We start from the raw sequence: 22,012 nt of genomic DNA, 5'->3' as shown, positions 1-22,012 counted from the left end.
CTGCCACTTGAGCTGTGGCGGCTTATCTGGGGAATTCAGATTAGCCTGCGTACTCCAACACACGTCAGCTGGGTGACCTTGGGTTAGTCACAGTTCTTTTGAGCTTTCTCAGCCCCACCCACCTCACAAGGTGTTTGTTGTGGGGGAGGGAAGGGCAAGGAGATTGTAAGCCCCTTTGAGTCTCCTGACAGGAGAAAAAGGGGGATATAAATCCAAGCTCCTCCTCCTCCTCCTTCTTCAGCAATCAGTAGAATCCAATATACTACCAAATACTAGAAAGTCCACAAAAGGAGTAACTCACTCACTTAAAATATCCATACACTGCGCCAGTGACTATATACCAGCAAGGAGAGGCCAAAGTTGTAGAAGGTACTGATCTTGCAGAAGTCCAGTTGTTTGTTGTGGGGGGGAAGGGCAAGGAGATTGTAAGCCCCCTTGAGTCCCCTTACAGGAGAGAAAAGGGGGATATAAATCCAAACTCCTCCTCCTCCTCTTCTTCTTCTTCAATCCTGTTACATGTTGCATTGAGTATTTCTTACCAAACAGCTGTGCCCTCATTTATCCTGTGATGACACATTGGCAGGTAGCAAGTCCTGCCCCTGTGACCACTAAACTTGATTGCTGCAATATCCTCAGCTGGCTGTGCAGTCTAACATTCCTCTTTTCTTCCAACCTGCTTGTGCAGAATGCAACAATATCACAGACAGCCCTGATCCTGTTATTGCATTCCCCCGCACCCCCCTTCCTGAAACTATTCATAAAGCTGCCTAGTGAACAGCATGGTGCTGATTTGATATTTCCCTGGTCCCATTAAGCCTTTTGCTATGTTGGATCTAAAAGCTCCCCTGTGTGCTCAGGGCTATATTAATTAGTTGTGCAACTATGCATAGTGTGTGCGTGCGCTTGCTTAGAATGGGCTGGTTTATCACAACTATGGATGCCAGTCTGGCTGATGAATGATGATCCAGACCAGGATCTAAAGAACTGCACCAGAAATTCTGTGCATTTGAGAGTTTTGGGCTCAACAAAGAGCAAACTACAGAAAATGGGAAAGAAAGAATTCAACCAGAAAATTATAGGAAGTCTCAAAGGTTACGGTAAAAACGGTAAAATCTATAACAAAATAGTTATGTTTATTATATAGTATACACAAAAAAGTTTGTTAAAAACACAGGGCCTGGAATACAGATTTTAAAAAATCAGTATAAACTGTCGCACAAATCTGAGACCCTGTTGATAATACAAACATTATAAATTACCAGTATAGGACCATATAAATTTTGACCATAGATGCAAAAGAATATTATTAAAGAAAACACATCCAAAACACATCCAGGTATATTTATCTGAAAATGGGAAACATTTCTGATACTGGTTCTGGTGGGTTTTCCGAGCTGTGTGGCTGTGGTCTGATGGATCTTGTTCCTAACATGTGTAACAGACTTACGCAGGGTGTAACAGACTTCCCTCTGTGATACACCTCTGAAGATGCCAGCCACAGATGCAGGCGAAACGTTAGGAACAAGATCCACCAGACCACAGCCACACAGCCTGGAAAACCCACCAGGACCAGTTGAATCCAGCCATGAAAGCCTTCGACAATACATTTCTGATGTTGTGTATTCACATAAACCATGGTTTTTCATCATTCAAATCAGTTCAAGCTGAAATCTGGTATTTGATTATCAGTGTTTCTGGATGTGTGTAACATCGATCAGTGATAAAACCTGTTAGCCGACATGTTTCCCATTTTCAGTTAAAAATACCGGTAAGGTGTATTTCTGGATGTGTTTTCTTTCATAATATTCTTTTGTTTTTATTACCACTAAGGAAAGCTGAATGCTGGTCATTTATAACATTTGTGTCAACAACAGTGTCTGAGTTCTGTGCAACACTTTATACTGATTTTTATCTAGACTGTATTCCAGGCCCTGTGTTTTTAACAAAACTTTTGTGTACACCAAATAATAAATATAATTATTTTGTTGTAGATTTTACAGTTTTTAGACCAGCCTTTGAGGCTCCTTGACAAACAGCAGTCAGCATATAATTCATAGCAATCTACTTCTGAAACTAAAGGAGCATTTGAAAAACCTGTTTCGATAAGGCTGGAGGATTTGCAATCCTCTCCTTGGACACACCTAAACTCTTTCGTTGGATCTCAGCCAAACTAACAATATCTTGTCAGTTACAGACTTGACCCAAGCCTTAAGCACACAAGCTCAGGCAAAGGATTAAAATTCTGTAGTGCACTGGTCCTCATCCTTTCCAGACCTAGGAGCTTCAAGCACATGGCATCAAAGTCATATGACCGCATAGGGCTGGCCAGAATTATTCCTGTTATTATCTTACCAGCATCTAGGGCAGGGATGAGGGTAGTAGACATCGATACCAGGGGCAGGAAATGCAAGCCAAGCACCAGAAGTGTGTTTCCTAGTGAAGAATCAGTCAAGGTCCTTTCTTCTGTCCTATGTCCTTTCTTCTGTTTCCATTTTTCCACATCTAACAGCTCCAGACTAATGATATAGTGGGTTATGATTTAAATATCTCTGCCCATCTCACCCATATTTGTTCAGCGCATGAGCCACTTGGGCAATAGGTATGAAAAAAGAGTTATGTCAAGGTCTGTTCTCCATAAATGTCATCTGTGAAATAATTCACACCTGCATGAAGGTGAATGCTGTGCTCTCCCGACACAGTTAAGCTGCTTTTGTGTTCGGTAAAGCCTTAGTTGTTGTGTTTTGGAACACAAATATGCCCGCTGGTCAAAACAGCAGTTCACAGAAGGAAAGAAATAGGAAATAAGTGTTACAAATAAATAAAACAAAAAGATGTTTTCAATGGACAGTTCTTTAGGCTGCTGCTTTCCCATACATTTTAGGGTAGTCATCATGATCCTCCCAGTAAGAGAAGAAAGGCTGGGGCCAGGATGCCTGGAAGGATTTATTCTCAAACTGCAAAGAACTGGAAAACTGGCAGCCTTGAGTCACGTTCTATTTTGGAGCCTTTTTAGTAGAGGACGGCAGGGAACACTACCTACAATGAATCATCTGCCTTGGGAATCATTGGAGCCAACTGTACCCTAATACTGTTCCCTTTACTCCAGTGTTGTTACAGCTGAGTAGGTTTTGAGCAATTATCCCAAAAGGCAGCTTAATTTGGTCCTGTTTGTTTTTCGTTCAGCAGTTGTGCATGTTGCCGGGGTTGGTGGGGGTGGGGATAGGGACAGGATCCCAATACAGAAGGGATTAATTGCTAGGTGGAAATTAAGCTAGTACGGGAACAGAGCTTCACTGGCCCCAGGTGGGTCAGGAGGGCAATCTTTGCCATCTGTTCCCATTATGAGGTGATTCCTATGTGGATATCTTATCATTCGTTTTCACTCGACGTATTTCAGCAGGCCCTTTTTGTGTTCATTGTCCAAGCTAATTTTATTGAACTTTGTGTAAATAGTTGCAGCATGGTTTAGGAAAACAACAAAAGGCACAAAACGCACACCTCCCCTCAATGTGCCCAGAAGTGAGAGCTGAGGTAAGTGTTTTGCCCATTGAGGAACTTTGTGGTAAAAGCCCAACACTCAGTGCTTACCTCACGCTACTTTAATCAGCAGCCACTTCAGTGATTAAATTTCCATGCTCACATTCTGAAAATAATATTTTTCTATAGACACTACACCAGACCCCACCATTTGTTAATTTCTCAGCCCTGAGGGATGGGGTGCCCCCAGCTGACTGTGACAACAACAGGCAGACATTAGCAGTGGAGGAACTTGATTTCCAAGTGCTCTGGCCCCAGTTTGAATTGGAACCATAGTACCAGGGGGAAAGAGCCTTCAGCCTTTCCCCACATCATTTCCCCAATCTGAAATGGCCCTAGAGACTATTATTTGGCCCGCTGGGGGCTAGCTGCATACTGGTGAGCCGCTCATGCACTTCCTATGGGGCAAATAATGCCCCTGGGATGGTTTTGGGCTGGGAAGATGGCACACGGGAATGCTAAATATCCTTCTCCCACTGCACCACAATCCCAGTCAAAACTGGGACCCCTTCTTCTAATATTTCTTTTTTTCCCTCTCTTACGGATAAGATTATTTGAGTAAATGTGAGTCTAAATACACACACACACACACATTTGAGAAGAGGAGAGAAGAAACAGAAACAGAAATGAGGGGAAAGAGAAGAACAGTATAAGAAGTAATACAAGCGACTTCCCCCCATCTTCCTTAACATTAATCCTTAACATTAATCCTGTACAAGTTTTTTTATATATAAATTATATAAGTCACTTGTATTACTTCTTATACTGTTCTTCTCTTTCCCCTCATTTCTGTTTCTTCTCTCCTCTTCTCAAATGTACCTTTCATCCCCTTTTCTTGTTCCTCTCTTTCCTTCTTTGATGCCTTTTTCTAGGGTTTTTCCCCTTTCTCTCTCTTCTTTCCTTATTTTTCCCCCTTTTCTTAGGCTGTTGCTATTTTCTTTTTCCTTTTTAGGTTTAAGCTAAAGTCAGTCTTGTATACCATGAATTTCTTTCAGTTGACTGTTAAACGAAATTTGTAATAATAAGACTATGAGAGGTTATTGCTGAACATAAGCAGGTACTTAATCGATTAAGATTATATGCAACAAGATTGGACAATATTGAAGACCTATAGTTAAGTTATTTTCTCTTTTTTTGTTCAGAAGTTTTGCAGATATGCATCTATTCTATGTAATGTATTATCCTATTTTAAATTGCAAAAATAAAACATGAAAAAAAAACTGGGACCCCAAGCATTTGGAAACCAAATTCCCTCACTCCTGATATGTGACTACTGGTGACAAATTCAGGTTGGGGAAATCTCATACCTACATATTAAAATGTGTAACCAACAGTGTCAAAGTGAAATTATAGCATGTAAGTTGCATAATGTGTGTGCAAGTGCAGAAACCGGTCCAGTTGGCTTTGGGGGCACTCCTCTGGTCTAGCCCCACTGCTGAAATATGAACAATGGAAGTGTAACGATAAAACAGAAGGGAAAAAAACCCTCTCTTATGTCAGCAGCCAGTGCAAAGAGCAGCAGCTCCCAGCGCTTTTCACCATGATGTGCCATCTTGTCCCAGGTATTTCGGAGGCCTCTTGTGCTCCCAGCACACACAGCTCCAATTTGGCAATGTGGCAGCTCTAACCGTGAAAGCAAATGAAGACACATTTTAGTTAAACCAAACTCTCATGCTATCTGGTGACATTAAGTGAAAAATTAGCAGTTAGGTGAAGACTCCTCAGGAGGTCTTTGATCCTGCTGTGACTATAATGAGACCAAGCGAACGGAATACAAAACAGGCCTTGTGGAAATGAAGCGACAGAGCATCCAAGTTCTCTCCCCCCACCCCACCTTAAAGAAGACTCAAGCCAAATTAAACACATTTCCTTGTATTTCAGTGAAGCAGCTGAACTTTCATGCTGTCAAGTTGCCTTTAAGAGTACGGGGGAGGGGAGGGAGGCCAGGTGGGGCAACGCTGAGCAGTGATGTTTGCCTAATATCGGGCAGGTAATATTGCAGGAACTGAATGGATCAAAAATGTGCATTTTTGTGACCCATAGAAATGATAAGCATTCCTAGGCAGCACTAAAGCTCACATGAGTGCTGCACTGTATTCCACTACTGTATACAGAATGGGATCGATCCTGCTTGCATTTCCACTGTGAAGGAGGGAGGAACACCTCTCACACCCTTTTGGCTGTGTTAGGACTCTTCAGACCCACAAGGGCAAATGCTGCATGGGATAGGGGTGGAAGTCAGGAGTGGAATCCGGTGAGAGTGAGCAGAAAAACTGGTAGGATCCAAGCCATTTATGATTGCTGTGCAGCCCTGCTATGAGAAGAACCAGCAACTGCAAACCATGCTTGCCAACTGAAGTGTCTGTGCAATGGCTGCATGCTTATTTCCTGGGTGATTGTATGTATATATATTTGCTATCTGATTTGTATACTTCATAAATTGAAACGAAACAAAAGGATATTACAAGCTTTTAAAAGTCTCATCACTTAACTTATAGGAATATTTGTGCACAGCAGGCCTGCCCATGGCAGGTCCATCTTTGCACATTTTTAATGATGGTACATGCATGCTCAGCCTCTGCGTTTTTTCATTTGCCCGGAAAGTTTCCTGCTGAGCTAGATGCAGTGACGGCAGCTACTGCTGAGACATATGCTTCAGCCCATGGGTGAAACAGTGATAAGTCAGTCCCATTCTAAAACCAACGAACAGTGATGAAGTGGGGTATTTACCACCACCACTTGGTTAATGCTTTCTTTCCTAACCTGTGCTCTCGGCAGGCATTGCCTTGAATTCAGTTTGGACTTTTCTCCTGGTTTCCCCGCAAAGCAAGATTCAGAGATATCCTCAGCCCTTTTGACACTCAGGACATTGTGGAAAGCAACCTGACACCAGGTCAGCCAAAAGGAAAGAAGGAAGAAAGGAAGGAAGGGGAGTGAATACATTTTAAGAAGTGTGTCTTTAATAACCTCTGTTTTGGCATTTGGGGTTCTGTATGAGGAAACAGAAAGCAATGTAAACACTAAAAATATCACACTATGTGCCTGGACATCCTTTGTACAGTCCCCATTTTAGGTCAGTGCACATGGGAAAGCAAGATAATCCTAATTCTTAGTAGGCTGTTGGGCATCTCCAGCTGTGTCACAGAGAGCATGCTCTGAAAGATAACTGGCACTGAAATGTAAATGGTTGACACTGAAATTAATACTTAAGCTATCCACAGAGACAGCATGACTGTGAATCACCACCATGAGCGTCTTCTTGCACTTGATGAGTGTCCCAGTGCCCAGCGATGGAAGACTTTGGAAATCAGTCATTAAAGTGCCTTCAGCTGCCGCTGCTTTTTGTTTCGTTCCATCAACTGGTGAAGGAGAAAGGTCACTTGCTCTTATTTTGATCCAGGTCGGCAGACAAGAGACAAAGATCTTCCAGTTGATGCCAGCTAAGTAGGAAGAAGCAGACTGTATGAGTCCATCTGTTGCCCTTATTAGGGCTACTGGTCCCCAACAAGCAGTCCTCAGCATGTATGAACTCTTAAGTATCAACATCCTTAGCATCATCTCTCTTTCCATCTCAGACCTCAGACTCTAGGCTAGAGATACGCCTCCAAGACCTCGTTGCGTAAGGGCTGTTCATCCTCTGGGTGGCCAGGAAGTCCCTTCTCTCTGTGTTGACCAACTGGAGAAATGCTGGATCCACCCTGCTCTGGTCCCTGCAATCTCTGTATGTGCTACCGAAGTACATGCTGCTTGGACCATCCTCATGAACCAAGAAGTCCCTGCTGCAAGGGGACCAGGGAGCTCGAGTGAAACAGTGATGAGCAGAATTGGACTGTTCACACAGTCGAGGAAAGCCCCAGTAAATAGGCAGGTTTGTGTAAGAGTTCATGTAGGCATACTGCTTGTGCACCACAGTGGAAGAAGCCCTGTGCATGCCTGAGGTGTTTTGTAGGCAGGCCTCCCGGTAGGAGGGGAGCCTTGCGGTTTGAGAATGCAGTAACCGTTGGTCCTTCCAAGGCAAACTATTGGCCCCCACACATTTCCTATTGCATGTATGACTTGGCCTAAGGGCATTGGGAGGATAGTGGTGGATTCCGTGATGGATTCCAGGCACTGATGATGTTTTTGGAGTCAGACCAGCTTTGGGGAATAGGTCTGGCACATCCCCATAGACAGAGGACTTTCCATGATGCTTCCAGGTGCCTAGAGACTGTGGTCTCTCATAATGCTCCCATGTTGACCTCGGGAGGTTATGTCTGTGGCTCTGTTTCTTCCTCCTTTGCTCTATTGTGTCAGATTCTTTGTACACTGAAGGTCTGCAAGTCCTGTCAACTCTGGGGAAGGATTTGTGTACGCATGCGTGAGGCAAAAAGTGGTTTTCCAAATCCTTCCTCTTCTCAGAAGTGGACACCAGCCTTGCCATCTGGGCTGAGCTGTTATTCTCGCCTTCTCCGTACACCAAGTGAACATTCTGTTGGGACCTTTCCTTTCCTCGAGGCATGGGTAGCTTATGCTGAGGTGGAAGAAGCTCCCTAAGAGACCCTACTGGAGAGTGAGTAGCAGCACTAAGGTGGTTTCCAAGCGGCACATGATTTTTGATATGAGTCTGAGGCGTGGTTCTTACCAAGTAGTGTGGGGAGCTGTTCACAGTGGAACCTGGAAGCACCTTATCCTCAGAAAAGCTCCCTCGGAACTTCACTGGATGAAGTATCTGTGGCTGTTCACTTGTCCCTCTCCAGTTTTCACTGGCTGGCACTAAAGGCTGCTGAGGTGTGGGAAGGAATGGAGTGATAGGCCTCCCAAGCTTCTCAGTTGTCGCTGCACTGGAGAGCTGGTCTGACCTGTTAGGACCACCACTAGTGTTCTGAACCACAAGCTGAGGAGTCCTTAAAGAGAAGGTTGTTTGGAGGTTTTCACTCCGGTTTGACCAGTTCTCAATGGTGCGTGTGGCATTCTCTAAAGAGTTCCCAACACTAGCTGTCGACACCATGTTCTTGGCAGCTTGCAGCATCTTCAGTACGTTGACTTGAGCAGAGTTAGCAGTGACATCAGGTTTGTGAACAGGACCAGGACTCTCCAGATTCTGGACTCCATTAAAACAGCTATAGATGCCCTGGGGAAAGAAAACACAACAGGAAAAAGAATGCAGTGACCAAAATGACTCCCAAGTGAATGGGGAAAAGAATGGCAAATGGGCATATCTTAGGAGAGGATAAGCGGAGGGATGCTGATTTACGTTCAGACTCCAAGTTCATAAAAGATAAGAAAAATACAAGGTGGCCCCACAAAGGTCAACAACCAGGAAAATGTAATAATATTTGGGAAAGAGAGCTAGTCTGATTGCTAGTCATGCCATCTTGGGACTAGTCACTCTGTTGTCAGAGACTTCAGTAAATGAGCCCAACTCGGGTTGGGGAATAGGCAAGATATACATACAATAATAAAATTTTTAAAAATGTCTGTGAAAGTCAGAAGGGTTTTTTTTTGCTACTAAAAAAATTAAGGGGGAAAGAAGACTGTGACATTTTTGTTGTTGTTCAGGAACACAACAGGTATCAGGTCTCTGCTAGTAGATCTCGAATCCACAATCAAAACCTAACATTAAAATAAAGGTTGGGTTATATTAGTGGAGGTGACTGATGGACAAGTTTTCCCCTATAGACATCTCAAACATTGGCTGATCCAATTTCCTTCTACTCTGCATTTCAATCTGATATTTTCAGATGTGGTTTCCGAAGAAATAGATGTGTTTCTATTGGCAAGGGATTATTTTGGACACTATTTTCAGGTGTGTCACTTCTCCTTAGTTCTCATCCCATTTAAAAAAACCTGTGAAATTCCAGTGGTTTTCTGTTAAGTGCCATTACCTTGAGGTCCTTAACACTAAACATTTCAGAAAATGCAGATTTAAAAAGTGTAGAAGCTGGAGCAATAACTCCCAAACTCTTAGTATACAGAGATGTACCTGGGGCGGGAGGAGAAGAGGGGATTCTCCCCAGTGCCATTCGTCTGGGTCATGTGGGAGGTGCATTTTGGCCACTTGCCCTTCCCTCCCCCTCACCGTGCATTCGGCTGCCTGCCTGCCTGGCTCCTCCCTCCCTCACCTTGCATACAGAGAGAGACCTGAAGGCCCATCTGTCCAATTCCAGGGCTCTTGTCCAGCCAGCCAGCCAGCCAGTCAGGACAGGAGCCAGTCCTGTGATGCTTTGCAAATTTGAATTGGGCGGACGTTCATTCTGATCCAGTGCATGGCTGTGTTTGTTCCTGCCTGCCTGGATTTCTTTTTTTAAAAGCCCTTTTATTTTTCATTCTGCTGCTGCTGCAGGAATTATCATGCTGGCCGTTGAGGTAAGTAATGCTGTGGCATCGGAAGGGAAGTGGTGTCAGCCTTTTGCTACCTCTGTAGGACCCCTAGACAGGCCGCAGAGCTGGCAGGGGAGACATTTGGACTGCTTTTAAGGCCACATCTGGGCTGGGGGTGGTTTGGGGGGCCTGGGGTTTCTTTTCTGCCTCTTTGTGCCATTGTTTGGGGTGTTGGGGGCAGTTTGGGAGGCCTGGGATTTCTTTGCCACCTAAAGAGATTGACTTGTATGTTTGAGCCAATATTATTATGCAGTTATTAAAAAGATGGGTGATGGATACTTGCAAAGGGGAGGGGGCACAAAATCAGCTCTTGCTGCAGGCTCCATTTTCTGTAGGTAAGCCCCTGTTAGTATAACACACTTCATATGAAGCAGTTCACTGCTAATATACAAACAAGAAAAGCTGCTATTATTCTAATATCCAGAAATCCAATGCCAGTTCTCTATGAACAAATCCTTTCTCTGTTGCTTCAGATCAAACCACCCTATATTTCACAGTTCCAAATGCATTTTACTTTGATTAGATAAGGTAGTGAGAAAAAAAAACCCAGCCAAGGTGGGTATCTGTGTTTTTTGAAGGAACAAACAATATTGTTTGCGAATGGAAATGGAACCATGCTGAGAACTGGCAAATCAGTTCCCTGTTCACTTTTCTGGTGCATTTCTAATTGAGGAATAATTGTTTTTTGATTGGTTTAATTTCAGGTACATTTCACATGAATTAAGCATGAGTGATACATTCCTATACAAATTGCTTGTAGAACCTGGAAATCTTATGACGTGTATTTGTTGACCTGGAATAACGTCTTGATATGGTAAGGCAGAGTTACAGTGTCAGTAATGGTAGTAATGGGTACAGTTGTCAGCAGAACTGGTTCACAACATTCCTTTAAAAGAATGCATGGCAAACTAAGTGCCATATATGTGATATATTTATGTTTGAGGGGGAGGACAGTTGAATTTTGACAAAATGAATATTGAGCACTACAAGTAAAACCTATGTACTTCTTTTCTAGGCAGGAGCCTTTTTGTAATAGAGGGATGAGATTATCCCATAAGTGTTGAGGACCATGGCTCTGGTCTAGCAAATCTCACCTTGGCTTGGGAGAATGTCTCCTTAAGGAAAGATATATCATAGACTGGGGTGATGACACATACTGCTGGAGCTACTTTAGACACTGTTTTCCCAGTGGGGCAGAGAAAAGTTCCCATACACCAGTGTGTTTTTGGCATATGCAAGATAACATGTTTTACATGTTTACTATGCTTGGTGAAGCTGCAGATCACAGCAATTTTCTCTACCCACTAGATATGCACATATGGGCTACTTTGCAGAAAATCTAATGTGAATCCCAGAAGGAGAGCCATGGTGACCTGTTGCAGCAAAAATGAGCAGGAATCCTGTCACTCTTTAAAGACTCATGTGGATGGCCTGCAGCCTAGAAGGCAGGGAAGGTACCTGTTGGGTTCAGAGCGGGCCTTTTCAGTTCCTTTCCACCATCTTAACTGCATAGTACCTTCGGGACCGCATTACCCCATGTGTCCCTACTCAGCCACTGCGTTCGGCAGAGGCCAATTTGGTGAAGGTTCCTGGCCCCTCAATGATGCGACTGGCCTCCACTCGGCCAGGGCCTTTACGGCTCTGGCCCTGGCCTGGTGGAACACTCACCCTCCAGCTGTCCGGGCCCTGAGGGATCTGGGGGAATTCCGCAGGGCCTGTAAGACCGAGTTGTTCCACCAGGCCTTTGGAGAGACCAGTTGCTGAATGGTGCCCCCCTCCGCTCTCCTGTTTGAGGGTCCCTTGACATCTTTGGGACCCATCGTGCCCCCCTCCTCCTTGTTAGGATTTTTAAGTAGGGTTTTGCAGAGCGCTGTTTTTATGTACTAATCGCTGTTTTAAATTAGCTTTTAAAGTCTATGGGGCTTAATCTATTAGCTTATACTGTTTTAGTTAATGTTAGGTATTCATTGGTTGTTGTTTAGTTGCCCCTTTTGTTATTGTACTGTATGATGACTATGTTGTACACCGCCCAGAGCCCCTTGAGGATGGGACGGTATACTAAAATCAAACAAATAAATAACGTTGGGTGCTGCAATTGGTAGGTTTCCAGTGGAACCAAGCCCACATCAAAAAGCCCATGTGTGGATTTCACCCATGATAGTGAACACAGCCCCCACCCCCAATGCTGGTGTCTAAACATGCAGGATTTGGAAGCTAAGCAGGTTCAGCATTAGGATGGAGGACCACTAAGAAGACTACAGAGGAAGGCAGTGGCAAACCACCTCTGCTTCTCACTTGCCTTGAAAGCCCCTGACTGAGATTGCCGTATGTCAGTTGCATCTTCATGGCAAATATCTCCATACCTAGCCATGCAGGGAACACGCCAAATGTAGAATGTCTCTAAACCTCTGTGTCTTCCCAGTGAATCTGACCTTCATATCACAGATGAAAGTCAGATTGGATCATCTGCTTGCCTAGAGAAACTCTTAACCCTGGTAGGTCTTTGTGCAAAGTTGTGGAATCTCTGCATACATGTCCACTCACCTTTTGAAGAGAAATAGGTTTTTTTCTGCATGAATCGTTTACAGTATCTTGGTGACAAATGCTACAATTTTTGCTTTTAATTCCACGTTTTTTCCTCCATTTGGTTCCAAAAATATTTTCCCTTCCTCCCCCCCCCCCCCCCCGGTAGTTTTCCTGAGCACTTTTATTGAGATGTTTTTCTCAATTTGTTTTTGAGCTAGCTTCCCGAGAATGTGCAATCATGTTAAAACTGTATTTATTTCTCCACCCCACCAAACACCTGGCACTTATCCATGCCACTGTGTAGTCACTCAATCTCCCTTTCAGCCATTTTCTTCTCTCTCCTCCTTCTCAATTTCTGAAAGGAATTTTAAATTTATTGTCAAAGGCTTTCACGGCCGGAATCACTGGGTGATTGTGTGGTTTCCAGGCTGTATGGCCGTGTTCTAGTAGCATTTTCTCCTGACGTTTCGCCTGCATCTGTGGCTGGCAACTTCAGAGGATGCTCTGAAGAGGCCAGCCACAGATGCAGGTGAAACGTCAGGAGAAAATGCTATTAGAACACGGCCATACAGCCCGGAAACCACAAAACACTCCAATTTTACATTTGTTTTCTCTTTGTCATATTACATTAGCAATCTAACATGAGGGCACAAAAACAAGCCAGGGCACAAAAACAAGCCAGGATCAGCTTTGTCAATTTCATCTTGAATTAGCTGTGGAACATTAAGAAGAAGAAGAAGAAGAAGAGTTTGGATTTATATCCCCCCATTCTCTCCTGTAGGAGACTCAAAGGGGCTTACAATCTCCTTGCCCTTCCCCCCTCACAACAAACACCCTGTGAGGTAGGTGGGGCTGAGAGAGCTCCGAGAAGCTGTGACTAGCCCAAGGTCACCCAGCTGGCGTGTGTGGGAGTGCACAGGCTAATCTGAATTCCCCAGATAAGCCTCCACAACTCAAGTGGCAGAGCTGGGAATCAAACCCGGTTCCTCCAGATCAGAGTGCACCTGCTCTTAGCCACTGCTCCTAGCAACTACGCCACTGCTGCTCTTAAGTGAAGATTCTTTGTGCCTGCATTTAGGCGCCAGTGAAATTTACAAGGGAAGTTGCTTTTGCAGGAGGAAATTGACACGGGACTGCTGCTGTAATGATCATGGGTCTGCTCTGCTCTGATATGGCCAAAAAAATTGTGTGTGTGTGGTTAAGCAGTGGTATAGTGGTTAAGAGCAGGTGCATTCTAATCTGGAGGAACCGGGTTTGATTCCCCGCTCTCCCGCCTGAGTTGTGGAGGCTTATCTGGGGAATTCAGATTAGCCTGTGCACTCCCACACACGCCAGCTGGGTGACCTTGGGCTAGTCACAGCTTTTCGGGGCTCTCTCAGCCCCACCCATCTCACAGGGGTGTTTGATGTGAGGGGGGAATGGCAAGGAGGTTGTAAGCTCCTTTGAGTCTCCTTACAGGAGTGAAAGGGGGGATATAAATCCAAACTCTTCTTCTTCTTCCCTTCTGTGTGTAATATGAGGCTGAGACATTTTTTAATTGCTGCTTCAAAATGTAACTGTGTAATAATGCTAGAGTGCCTATGCAAAAGAAAAAAAGGGAGAGGATTTTGTTCTTCTGCATCACAGATTACATCCCACAAGCAACAGGAATAATACATTTTCAGCAGAAGCATGTAGAATAAATGCAGCTGAAGAAACAAGGAGGGGGGGGGTCCCAAAGTGATAGGGGGGAAGGAGGTGTGCAGAATGATTTAATAGAAAATATTTCCAAGAGACAAGGTTTCACCATTGGGAAAATCTATGGTAAAATATTCTTGCAGGAAAGGACGTAGTCCCTTCTTAACCTCCTGTAACTAACAGGATTGTTTTGTTGTTGCTGTTGTTTTAAACAAGGACGTGTCTTACCAACATACTAGGAATCAAAAGAAAACAATGTAGCATTTGGCATTGTAAAGGGCCCAGGTGATAGATTTAACCCCAACACAGACATATTGAACCTCATTCAAAGGCAGAAAATCCTATTTTCTGCACTGAGGATTGTTTTTAGATCAAAGTCAGAAATTATTCTAAAACAAATTGTAAGACTGCACCCGCATACCTGTTATTTAAATTGAACTTGTTGATCAGGCGTCTGCTTAAATAAACCTAAACAAACAAGCAACTCTCATGCTGTAGGGAAAAGCAGATGCCAAAACCATGCTATGATTCTTTCCAGTTTCCAAAAACTCCCACATCTTAAAATCATGATGACACAATCTAGAAAGAACTTTCTTAAGGTTCTTTAACTGATAATTATCTCAGTGGATATCTTTATTTCTAATGTCCCAAAGAAAGGCGGTGGGGGGTAGGGGTGGGATCCCACATCTTAAAGTGCAAAATTAAAAAAATCTTGTCATAATTCTAATGCATGTACATTAACTTAGCGTGATGGTGTATTATTTCTAGTGATGGCGTAAATGCAGCTTCTGAAGAAACTTGATCTGATCCTCAGTGAGCAATGATTTTATTCAAGGTGTGAGAACAAGATTATCCATAGGTTGACTTGTAAGGAAAAGGAGCAAGGAGGGTCCATGTGTTTTTCATACTGTTGATAGGTTTATCTTCTCAGGCCCATTCTAGAATATTTTAGGTAGGGATTAGCTCCTCAATCCCCCACCCCCAATCAGTGACCTTGTATCATCTGATTATACAGGTTCTGCAGCTGGTGAGAAGAATCTTTGTGAAGGGTGAGATTCATCTAGCCCTTAGAATATGGTTTGAAGCCTCTCAGAAAATAGCTGGACTAGCCCATTCACTACGCACACCTATGTGATCACCTAAGTCAAGGGTCTTCAACCCTTGATGTTCATGGACTACAATGTTCACGGACTACAAATCCCATCATCCCCAATTGCCATGCTGACAGAGGCTGATGGGATTTGTAGTCCATGAACATCTGGAGAGCCACAGGTTGAAGACCCCTGACCTAAGTCAACAGAGGTGGAAGGGAGCCTATCTGCCCTGTTGTCCCCTTGTTCGTGGTGTCAGGGTTTGTCCCAGGAGGCACTCCACATTCTGGTGAGGGTGTCTTCTCCTCCCCCCCGCACTTTCTCCTTCCTACCCTCATAATGCAAGGAAAATGAAGGTGGATGGAAGCTTCCCAATTCATGGTGGTAATCTGCCTCACCATAGTGTGGGCGACAAGCAGGTTGAACAACAGCTTCCTGCCTCTTCATGATTCTGGGTTTGCGTGAGGTGGACAGGAAGCAGGTTCTCACTTCACTGCTGCTTACAACAAGGAGGACAATCACTTCCCACCATCTCACAATGCCTAGATGGGCAGCAAGTAGTGTCTTCCCCACTGTACAGGAGGGAGCAGCAGATTCATTTACAGCCTGGGGCACCAAAATCCTTGGGCCAGTCCAGGAAGGCTACTTCCAATTTAAAACACGAAAATATTCTCAAGGGGAACCCATGTGCCTCCTCGGAGAAGGCCCAGGAGTGCAGACATAGCACTTACCCTGCTTATAGCCAAAAGGAAATCGAGCTTGTGAGACTTGGGGACAGAATGTCGCAACTTCCAATAAACCAGGTGCTCCGAGGCAAAGACCAGCAGGCTCAGTCCCATGGCCACCAGCAGCATATAGAAGACTCCTGCCATGTTGTCAATGTCTAACTTGCTGCTCATCACTTCATTCTTTTCATTTTGGCAGATCCCAGACAGCCACACAGTCTCCAGTTTTTGGGTTTCCCCTAGGAGACACACAGACACAGACACAAATATAAAGTAAATTCCTAATTAAGAACTCATTGTGAATTTGGACATTTAACCATGAGAGCTGCGTACAAAACAGCATTTGGAAAATCTTAACAGTTGTATTTGTTGACTTTATTATATTTATTCCATTTTTAAATTTTGTTTGTTTGTTGTTTCCTGCCTTCAATTACTTGAATGGCCGTCACGCAGAAGATAGGGCAGATGTTCTCTTTTTCTCCAGAGGTCAATACTAGCAGTAATGGGTAAGAATGACAAGGAAGTAGATTTTGGCTAAATATTTCTAGTAAGAGCTGTTCAGCAGTGGAACAGACTGCCTTTGGAGTTGTTAGACTTGTTCACTTTAGGTCCTTCAGCAAGCATGTTGACCAGGACAGATGTCTAGACCCGCTATCGGCAAACGGCCTCCACACATCTGAGTCACTGAGATTATTCATTGCAATAACAACTGGTATTACAATGATGGGCAGAAAGTGCAAGACTCATGAGAGCATTTCATGACAGGAACATCAAATATGTTGAGGGGAGATGACAGCCCTGTCAGGCCCATTTCTACTGAATCACTTTTCCTCCTCACAGTATTATGTCCTATTATTGATATTAACTATATTAAAAGGGGAATTATTTGGGTTGAACTTTCATTTGCTCTTCTTGAAATGCACACCTCTTCATTGCCCAAATCATTGCCCAAATATTTTTTTATTGTTTACACTCTTACAATCCCCAAAGATCAATCAAGCAATATGCATTGTTATACAAAGAGAAAAAGTGTTTTTCTTGATTTGCTACTAAATGGTAGTTTTGGTATTGCAAGGAAGGCTATTTATTCGCATGCTGTCATTTGGCTGTGAGCAGACAAATTATCCAAAAGCAGGGCAGAGACAATATCTATGACTGTGAAACAGTCATTACCCAGCTGTTGAGGCTAGAACCTGCCACAACCATTTACAGCCACGAACACATACTCCATTCAGCTCCCAACATTTTTCTGTTCTCAAACACTGAAGAAACCTCTGCTATCAGAATGAAATGCATTTGTCTTATTTGGCACTTTATAGATAACTCCTCAAGTACTGTTTGGGGCATACATTTGGATAAGTGGAGTTTCTGAGTCTTTGGACAACACACTTCTCTAGTTCATGCAACAGTTGACAGGAGTGTCTAGTTGTGTAACAGGAACTGCACTTTGGAAGAACTGTAGTTAGCTCAACCAAAGGGCTGGTGGAACATCTCTGCCTTACATGCCCTGCAGAAATGAAGCAGATCCCACAGGGCCCTGGTCTCTGAAGACTGAGCCAGGACTGAAAAAGCCATAGCTGTGATAGAGGCTAGCTGGACAGTCTTGGCCAGGGACCACTCTGAGGGCAGTATGGGTTGATGCGATCCCTCAGGGTCTTAAAGGTTAATGCTAAAACCTTGAACATGACCTGGAATTCAACCAATAACCAGTGCCGCTGGCAGAGCACAGGTTCAAATATGTGCTTTTACCAGAGTCCCAGTAACAACCCTCACTGTTGTGTTCTGGAATTTCTGCAGGAGTCTCAAAGGTAAGTCTGTATAGAGCAAGTAACAGTAATCCAACCTGGAGGTGACTGTTGCATGGATCACTGCCCTGAAGGGGAAAGCCTCCCAAATGAGCATTGCCACATTCCCTCCAGCCCTTGTTACTGATGGAGGACAGAGAACCCAGGAAGGGTTAATTCTTTCAGAGGGACAGTTTCTCTCTCCTGTACCCTGGTCTTGGTCATGCACACCAGCTCCACATCATATGCTGCAAAACAATTTTGCAGCATTGCAGTCTTGAGATTAATGGACCAGGCATTACACAACATAAGTGTCAGAGAAGGGTAGTTTTTCCTAGGTCCTCCACAGTCATGCTGTGGGATAGGATGAATGTCAGAAGGAGAATGCACCAGGTTATATCTAAGGCCAATTATGTGCAAGGTGTCTACTACATGGTGGGGGTAAATGTCCATCGCTGTAAGATTTCTTCCTTGGGCATATGTTCTCAAGTTTCCATTCTCTCTGCAGCAAGAAACATCACTTCTAGTGTGACTTTAATTTGCCTTGTCACTAGAGTGGGACAGATTTGCCAGTGAGCACAGCTTTGCCCCAGACATCTTCCCTACACCCACAGCTAGCTTCACCCTTCAAAGAAAAGTAGCTCAACCACACAGGCTTATTGCTGTTGTTTCAGCCTGAATAATCTCCACAACCTCCACAAGCAAAAACAATGATAAAGACATCCATTATCACTCCCCGCTTCTCTAAATTCGGAACTCAAAATTCCCATATTGAAATATTATTATTATTATTATTATTATTATTATTATTATTATTATTGTTGTTGTTGTTGTTGTTGTTGTTGTTGTTGTTGTTGTTGTTGTATAAATAATGTCCACAACATATGTGCACAACATAAAAAAGAAAAACACAACATAACAGGAAGAGCACAATCATAATTACAAATATAAAATGAAATATGGCTCTATAACTTTAAAATAACTAAAACCATTTAAATACAGTGTTTAAACATAATAATAACAACAACAGAGATTGTTTTGAAAAAACAAGCCTCTCTGCTTCTGTGGCAACAGCAGCAACAGAAAAAGAGAGAGAAAGGGGCGGGGGAGAGGACAGGAAAGGGAGAAAATATCAGTTCTAGGAATAACCCCCTTCTTTAGCAGCATGTGGTTCAGGGAATTGCTTTGCCTGTTTCATTTGGAGGGGGATTATTTTTTGAAAGGACTACAATATCGATATAACTGCAATATTGATATAATAGTAATTAAAAGGTTTTTACAAAGTCAGCAAACTTGAGCCTATTGGATGTGATGAGATCTGTACCTTTAAGGATAAGTTGATGGACAAAGTTCAGAGAACCAAAAAAAGCAGGCCTGGGAGAGTTCTCAGAAAGAAAACTGGGAAACTAGGAGTAAGTGCCTCCTTGCAGGTAAACAGAGAAATGAAAGGAGATCCCACTGCAAGCCCATTGTGCAGTGAAGAGCCCTGAGGTAAGCATTCCATGTGTAACGGCCCTCAGCCTCTCTCATACGGCTCTTTCTCACAGCTGTATTCCCTCACCCTATAACTACGGAGATCCCTGACCCCACGCTGGCCTTCTTATGATGGAAATGTGATTTTTCCTGATTACTGAAACATCTGGCGGATCCATACATTTTGAAAGGACAAAGCATTTCTGGAGGTCAGTCATTATCAAGTCTCAGTTTGACAAAGAGTTTAAATTTGAACCAGCCCTTGACCTTGAAAATTGTTTCAAATGTTAAGGGGCAATTCTGTCACATGCAAAACGAAATTGCACGTGTGCATATTATGTTTCTATGATCACAGTCCCTGTATCCATAGATCTGGGATCAGAGGCATAGGTGTCCAGGTCAGAAGGTACAGCCTGAGTCCTGACAGCAATCTTTTTAGAACGAACCTCCACCAACAAGCAGGTTATGGACAGTCCTGCTCTTCTCCCTGCTTGCTTCAAGCCTCAGAGAACACTACTGAGTGAAGAGGAAGGAGAGTGTCAGCAACATATCACCGCGGCTCCCAAGTCAGCCCTTTAATTGTATTTCTATTGCTCTTGTAACTGCATGTACCCTTCCTTCTCTTCTCTTTTTCCTGTACATCTGTCTGACTCTCTGATCCCCATTACGCTTGACATTTCTCCGGTTTGCATTCCATTAAAATATTTTCTCCTGAACTCCCCAACCCTGCACTTTTATATATACCCCTTTGCACACAGATGACTTGTAAGGGCTCCAAGTGACAAGAGAATTTTTATTTCCTGTGGAAGGGAAGAGAGAGAGAGAGATTTCAGGGACAGAAAACTTTCCAGACACCTGACAAGAGATGCTGTGTTTGATGTAATATTAAGGCCAAACAAGGTGGCCAAGAACAACAAATTTCTAATGCCTTCTCCAAAATTCTCCCTAAGGACAAGGGAACTTAGGGACACAGCTGGATTGCTTGACTATGCAGAGGCTAGCCAAAATTCAGATGTACTGCAAGAGCTCTTAGGTATGGGAGGCAGAATAGAACCGAGGGACTGATTCACAGTGTCATAGTGCCTTTGCTGAAACATTGGCAGAACTCAAGGATACAATCCACGTTCAAGCCCCTATTCCAGCTACTCTAATTTTAGCTGTAGTCATGATGGGCTATTGAATGCTTCTTGGATTATTTTTCTGCAGTGCTTTCAAGCTTGAAAGAAAGAAATGTTTAAATACATACAAAAGTGGTGTATGTTTTGCCCAAGAATGAAGGACAGAAAAGAAGGAGAAGGAGCAAAAATGAGATGAGACAGCAGTTCTGCTTTGCATTTGTCAGATTTCCGTGACAATATTGTTTCTGCAACACTGGACAGAAACCTGACTCTGTTCTGTGACTACTTTGAAGCGCAAGACATAAGAGACTTCCCTGAAGACTCAAGAGGCAGAGTGTGTCCAGGAACCACCATAAGTAAACCTCAACTTGCAATTTGATCACAAAATGTGCACCTTCAAGCAGCCAAAAATGCTCAGTTGTTCTTACCCACACCTGACCTGTCTGTGTAAAGTCCCACAGCTGTATGGCGACCCCAGCAAGGGGATTTCAATGCAAGTGGAACCAGAGGTGGTTTGCCATTCCCTTCCTCTGCAGAGTCTTCCTTCGAAGTCTCCCTTTCAAGTTACTGGTCCCTGCTTAGCTCCTGAGATCTGATGAGATCAGGCTGTACCAGGGGTCTGCAACCTGTGGCTCTCCAGATGTTCATGAACTGATGGGAATTGTAGTTCATGAACATCTGGAGAGCCGCAGGTTGCAGACCCCTGGACTATACCATGCCACCTTCCCTTCTCCACACTGGATCTAAATAATCCTAAAAATGCTTTATGCGTATGTATTCTCACACCGCTTCCTCACTGTTTTCCCTGTGCCTCCTGCCCATTCTGCTGTCTACCCAATCCACCTAACAGGAAAAAAATAGCTTACTAAAAAGGTGCATTCCTTAGCTGTCTCCATTCTGCTGGGGAATGGGGGCGCCTCTAGTCACGTCTTTGGTATTCCAGCCCGGCCCACTTTTGACCTCCTGACTCCCATAGTTGAGCATGTTTACCAAACATTCTAAATTGATTCACAAATATCTTGCGTGCTGCCCAGAACCTGTCATTCAGTCCTATATATTCTGAGGACCCACCAACATGATGAATGCCACGGACTCCACAGGTGTACGTACATTTGATCTGACGCTGGTGTCAAATGCTGCAAGGCCTATTTATGATGACCCTGGGCCATAGGGAATCCAAGCAAACCAGACAATTGTGAGCAGGAGGTTACTTGCCCAGGTGTCATGCTGAATGTTGCCAGTGATGAACCCTCTGCCCCCGTCCCAATACAGCTAGTTTTAGATCCCAGAGATGCAATCATGTGGAATACTTGACCCGACAGAAAAGGTACACTTGGTTTTTAAAAATATCTTATTGGTGAAAATCTTTTCACCGCTAATTCAGAACACCTGTTGGGGAAGGAGACTGGCAAAACTCACCATCTCCCAGGAACTGCAGAAGGGCCAAATCAATTGCCCTCTTCCACTTGGAATCCTTCTGGAGGGCAATGCCATAGCCAGTGGTGGCAAAGACTTTTCCACTGCCAATGGTCACCAACTTGCAACCTTCATCCTTGCCAGCCATGTAATTGAGCACTGCAGCATCGTATATAAAGGCATCCAGCTTCCTGGAATCAAGAAAGAAAACAAGGGAACAGCTTTATAAAACAGATTTCTGTTCAGCAGCGTCTGTAGCAACTTAAGAGGCAGAATGAAAGGAGCCCAAGAGAACTCTGCAAGTT

The 22,012-nt window shown here is 43.8% G+C and overlaps 1 protein-coding gene across 1 annotated transcript in view; it reads right to left on the bottom strand.

Annotated features, from left to right (window-relative positions):
- Positions 1 to 6,475: 6,475 nt before the first annotated feature.
- Positions 6,476 to 22,012, bottom strand: part of GRIN2C (glutamate ionotropic receptor NMDA type subunit 2C) — a 113,967-nt gene continuing 98,430 nt past the window's right edge. The window contains 3 exon segments of the mRNA XM_048490440.1: positions 6,476 to 8,647; positions 15,923 to 16,155; positions 21,711 to 21,898. Coding sequence (XP_048346397.1) covers positions 7,109 to 8,647; positions 15,923 to 16,155; positions 21,711 to 21,898 — 1,960 coding nt within the window. The 3' untranslated portion in view covers positions 6,476 to 7,108.

Source organism: Sphaerodactylus townsendi, linkage group LG03, assembly GCF_021028975.2.
Source record: "Sphaerodactylus townsendi isolate TG3544 linkage group LG03, MPM_Stown_v2.3, whole genome shotgun sequence".
Lineage (NCBI taxonomy): Eukaryota > Metazoa > Chordata > Lepidosauria > Squamata > Sphaerodactylidae > Sphaerodactylus > Sphaerodactylus townsendi.
The sequence above is the reverse complement of the archived record's forward strand: the minus strand, read 5'-3'. Positions and strand labels throughout refer to the sequence as shown.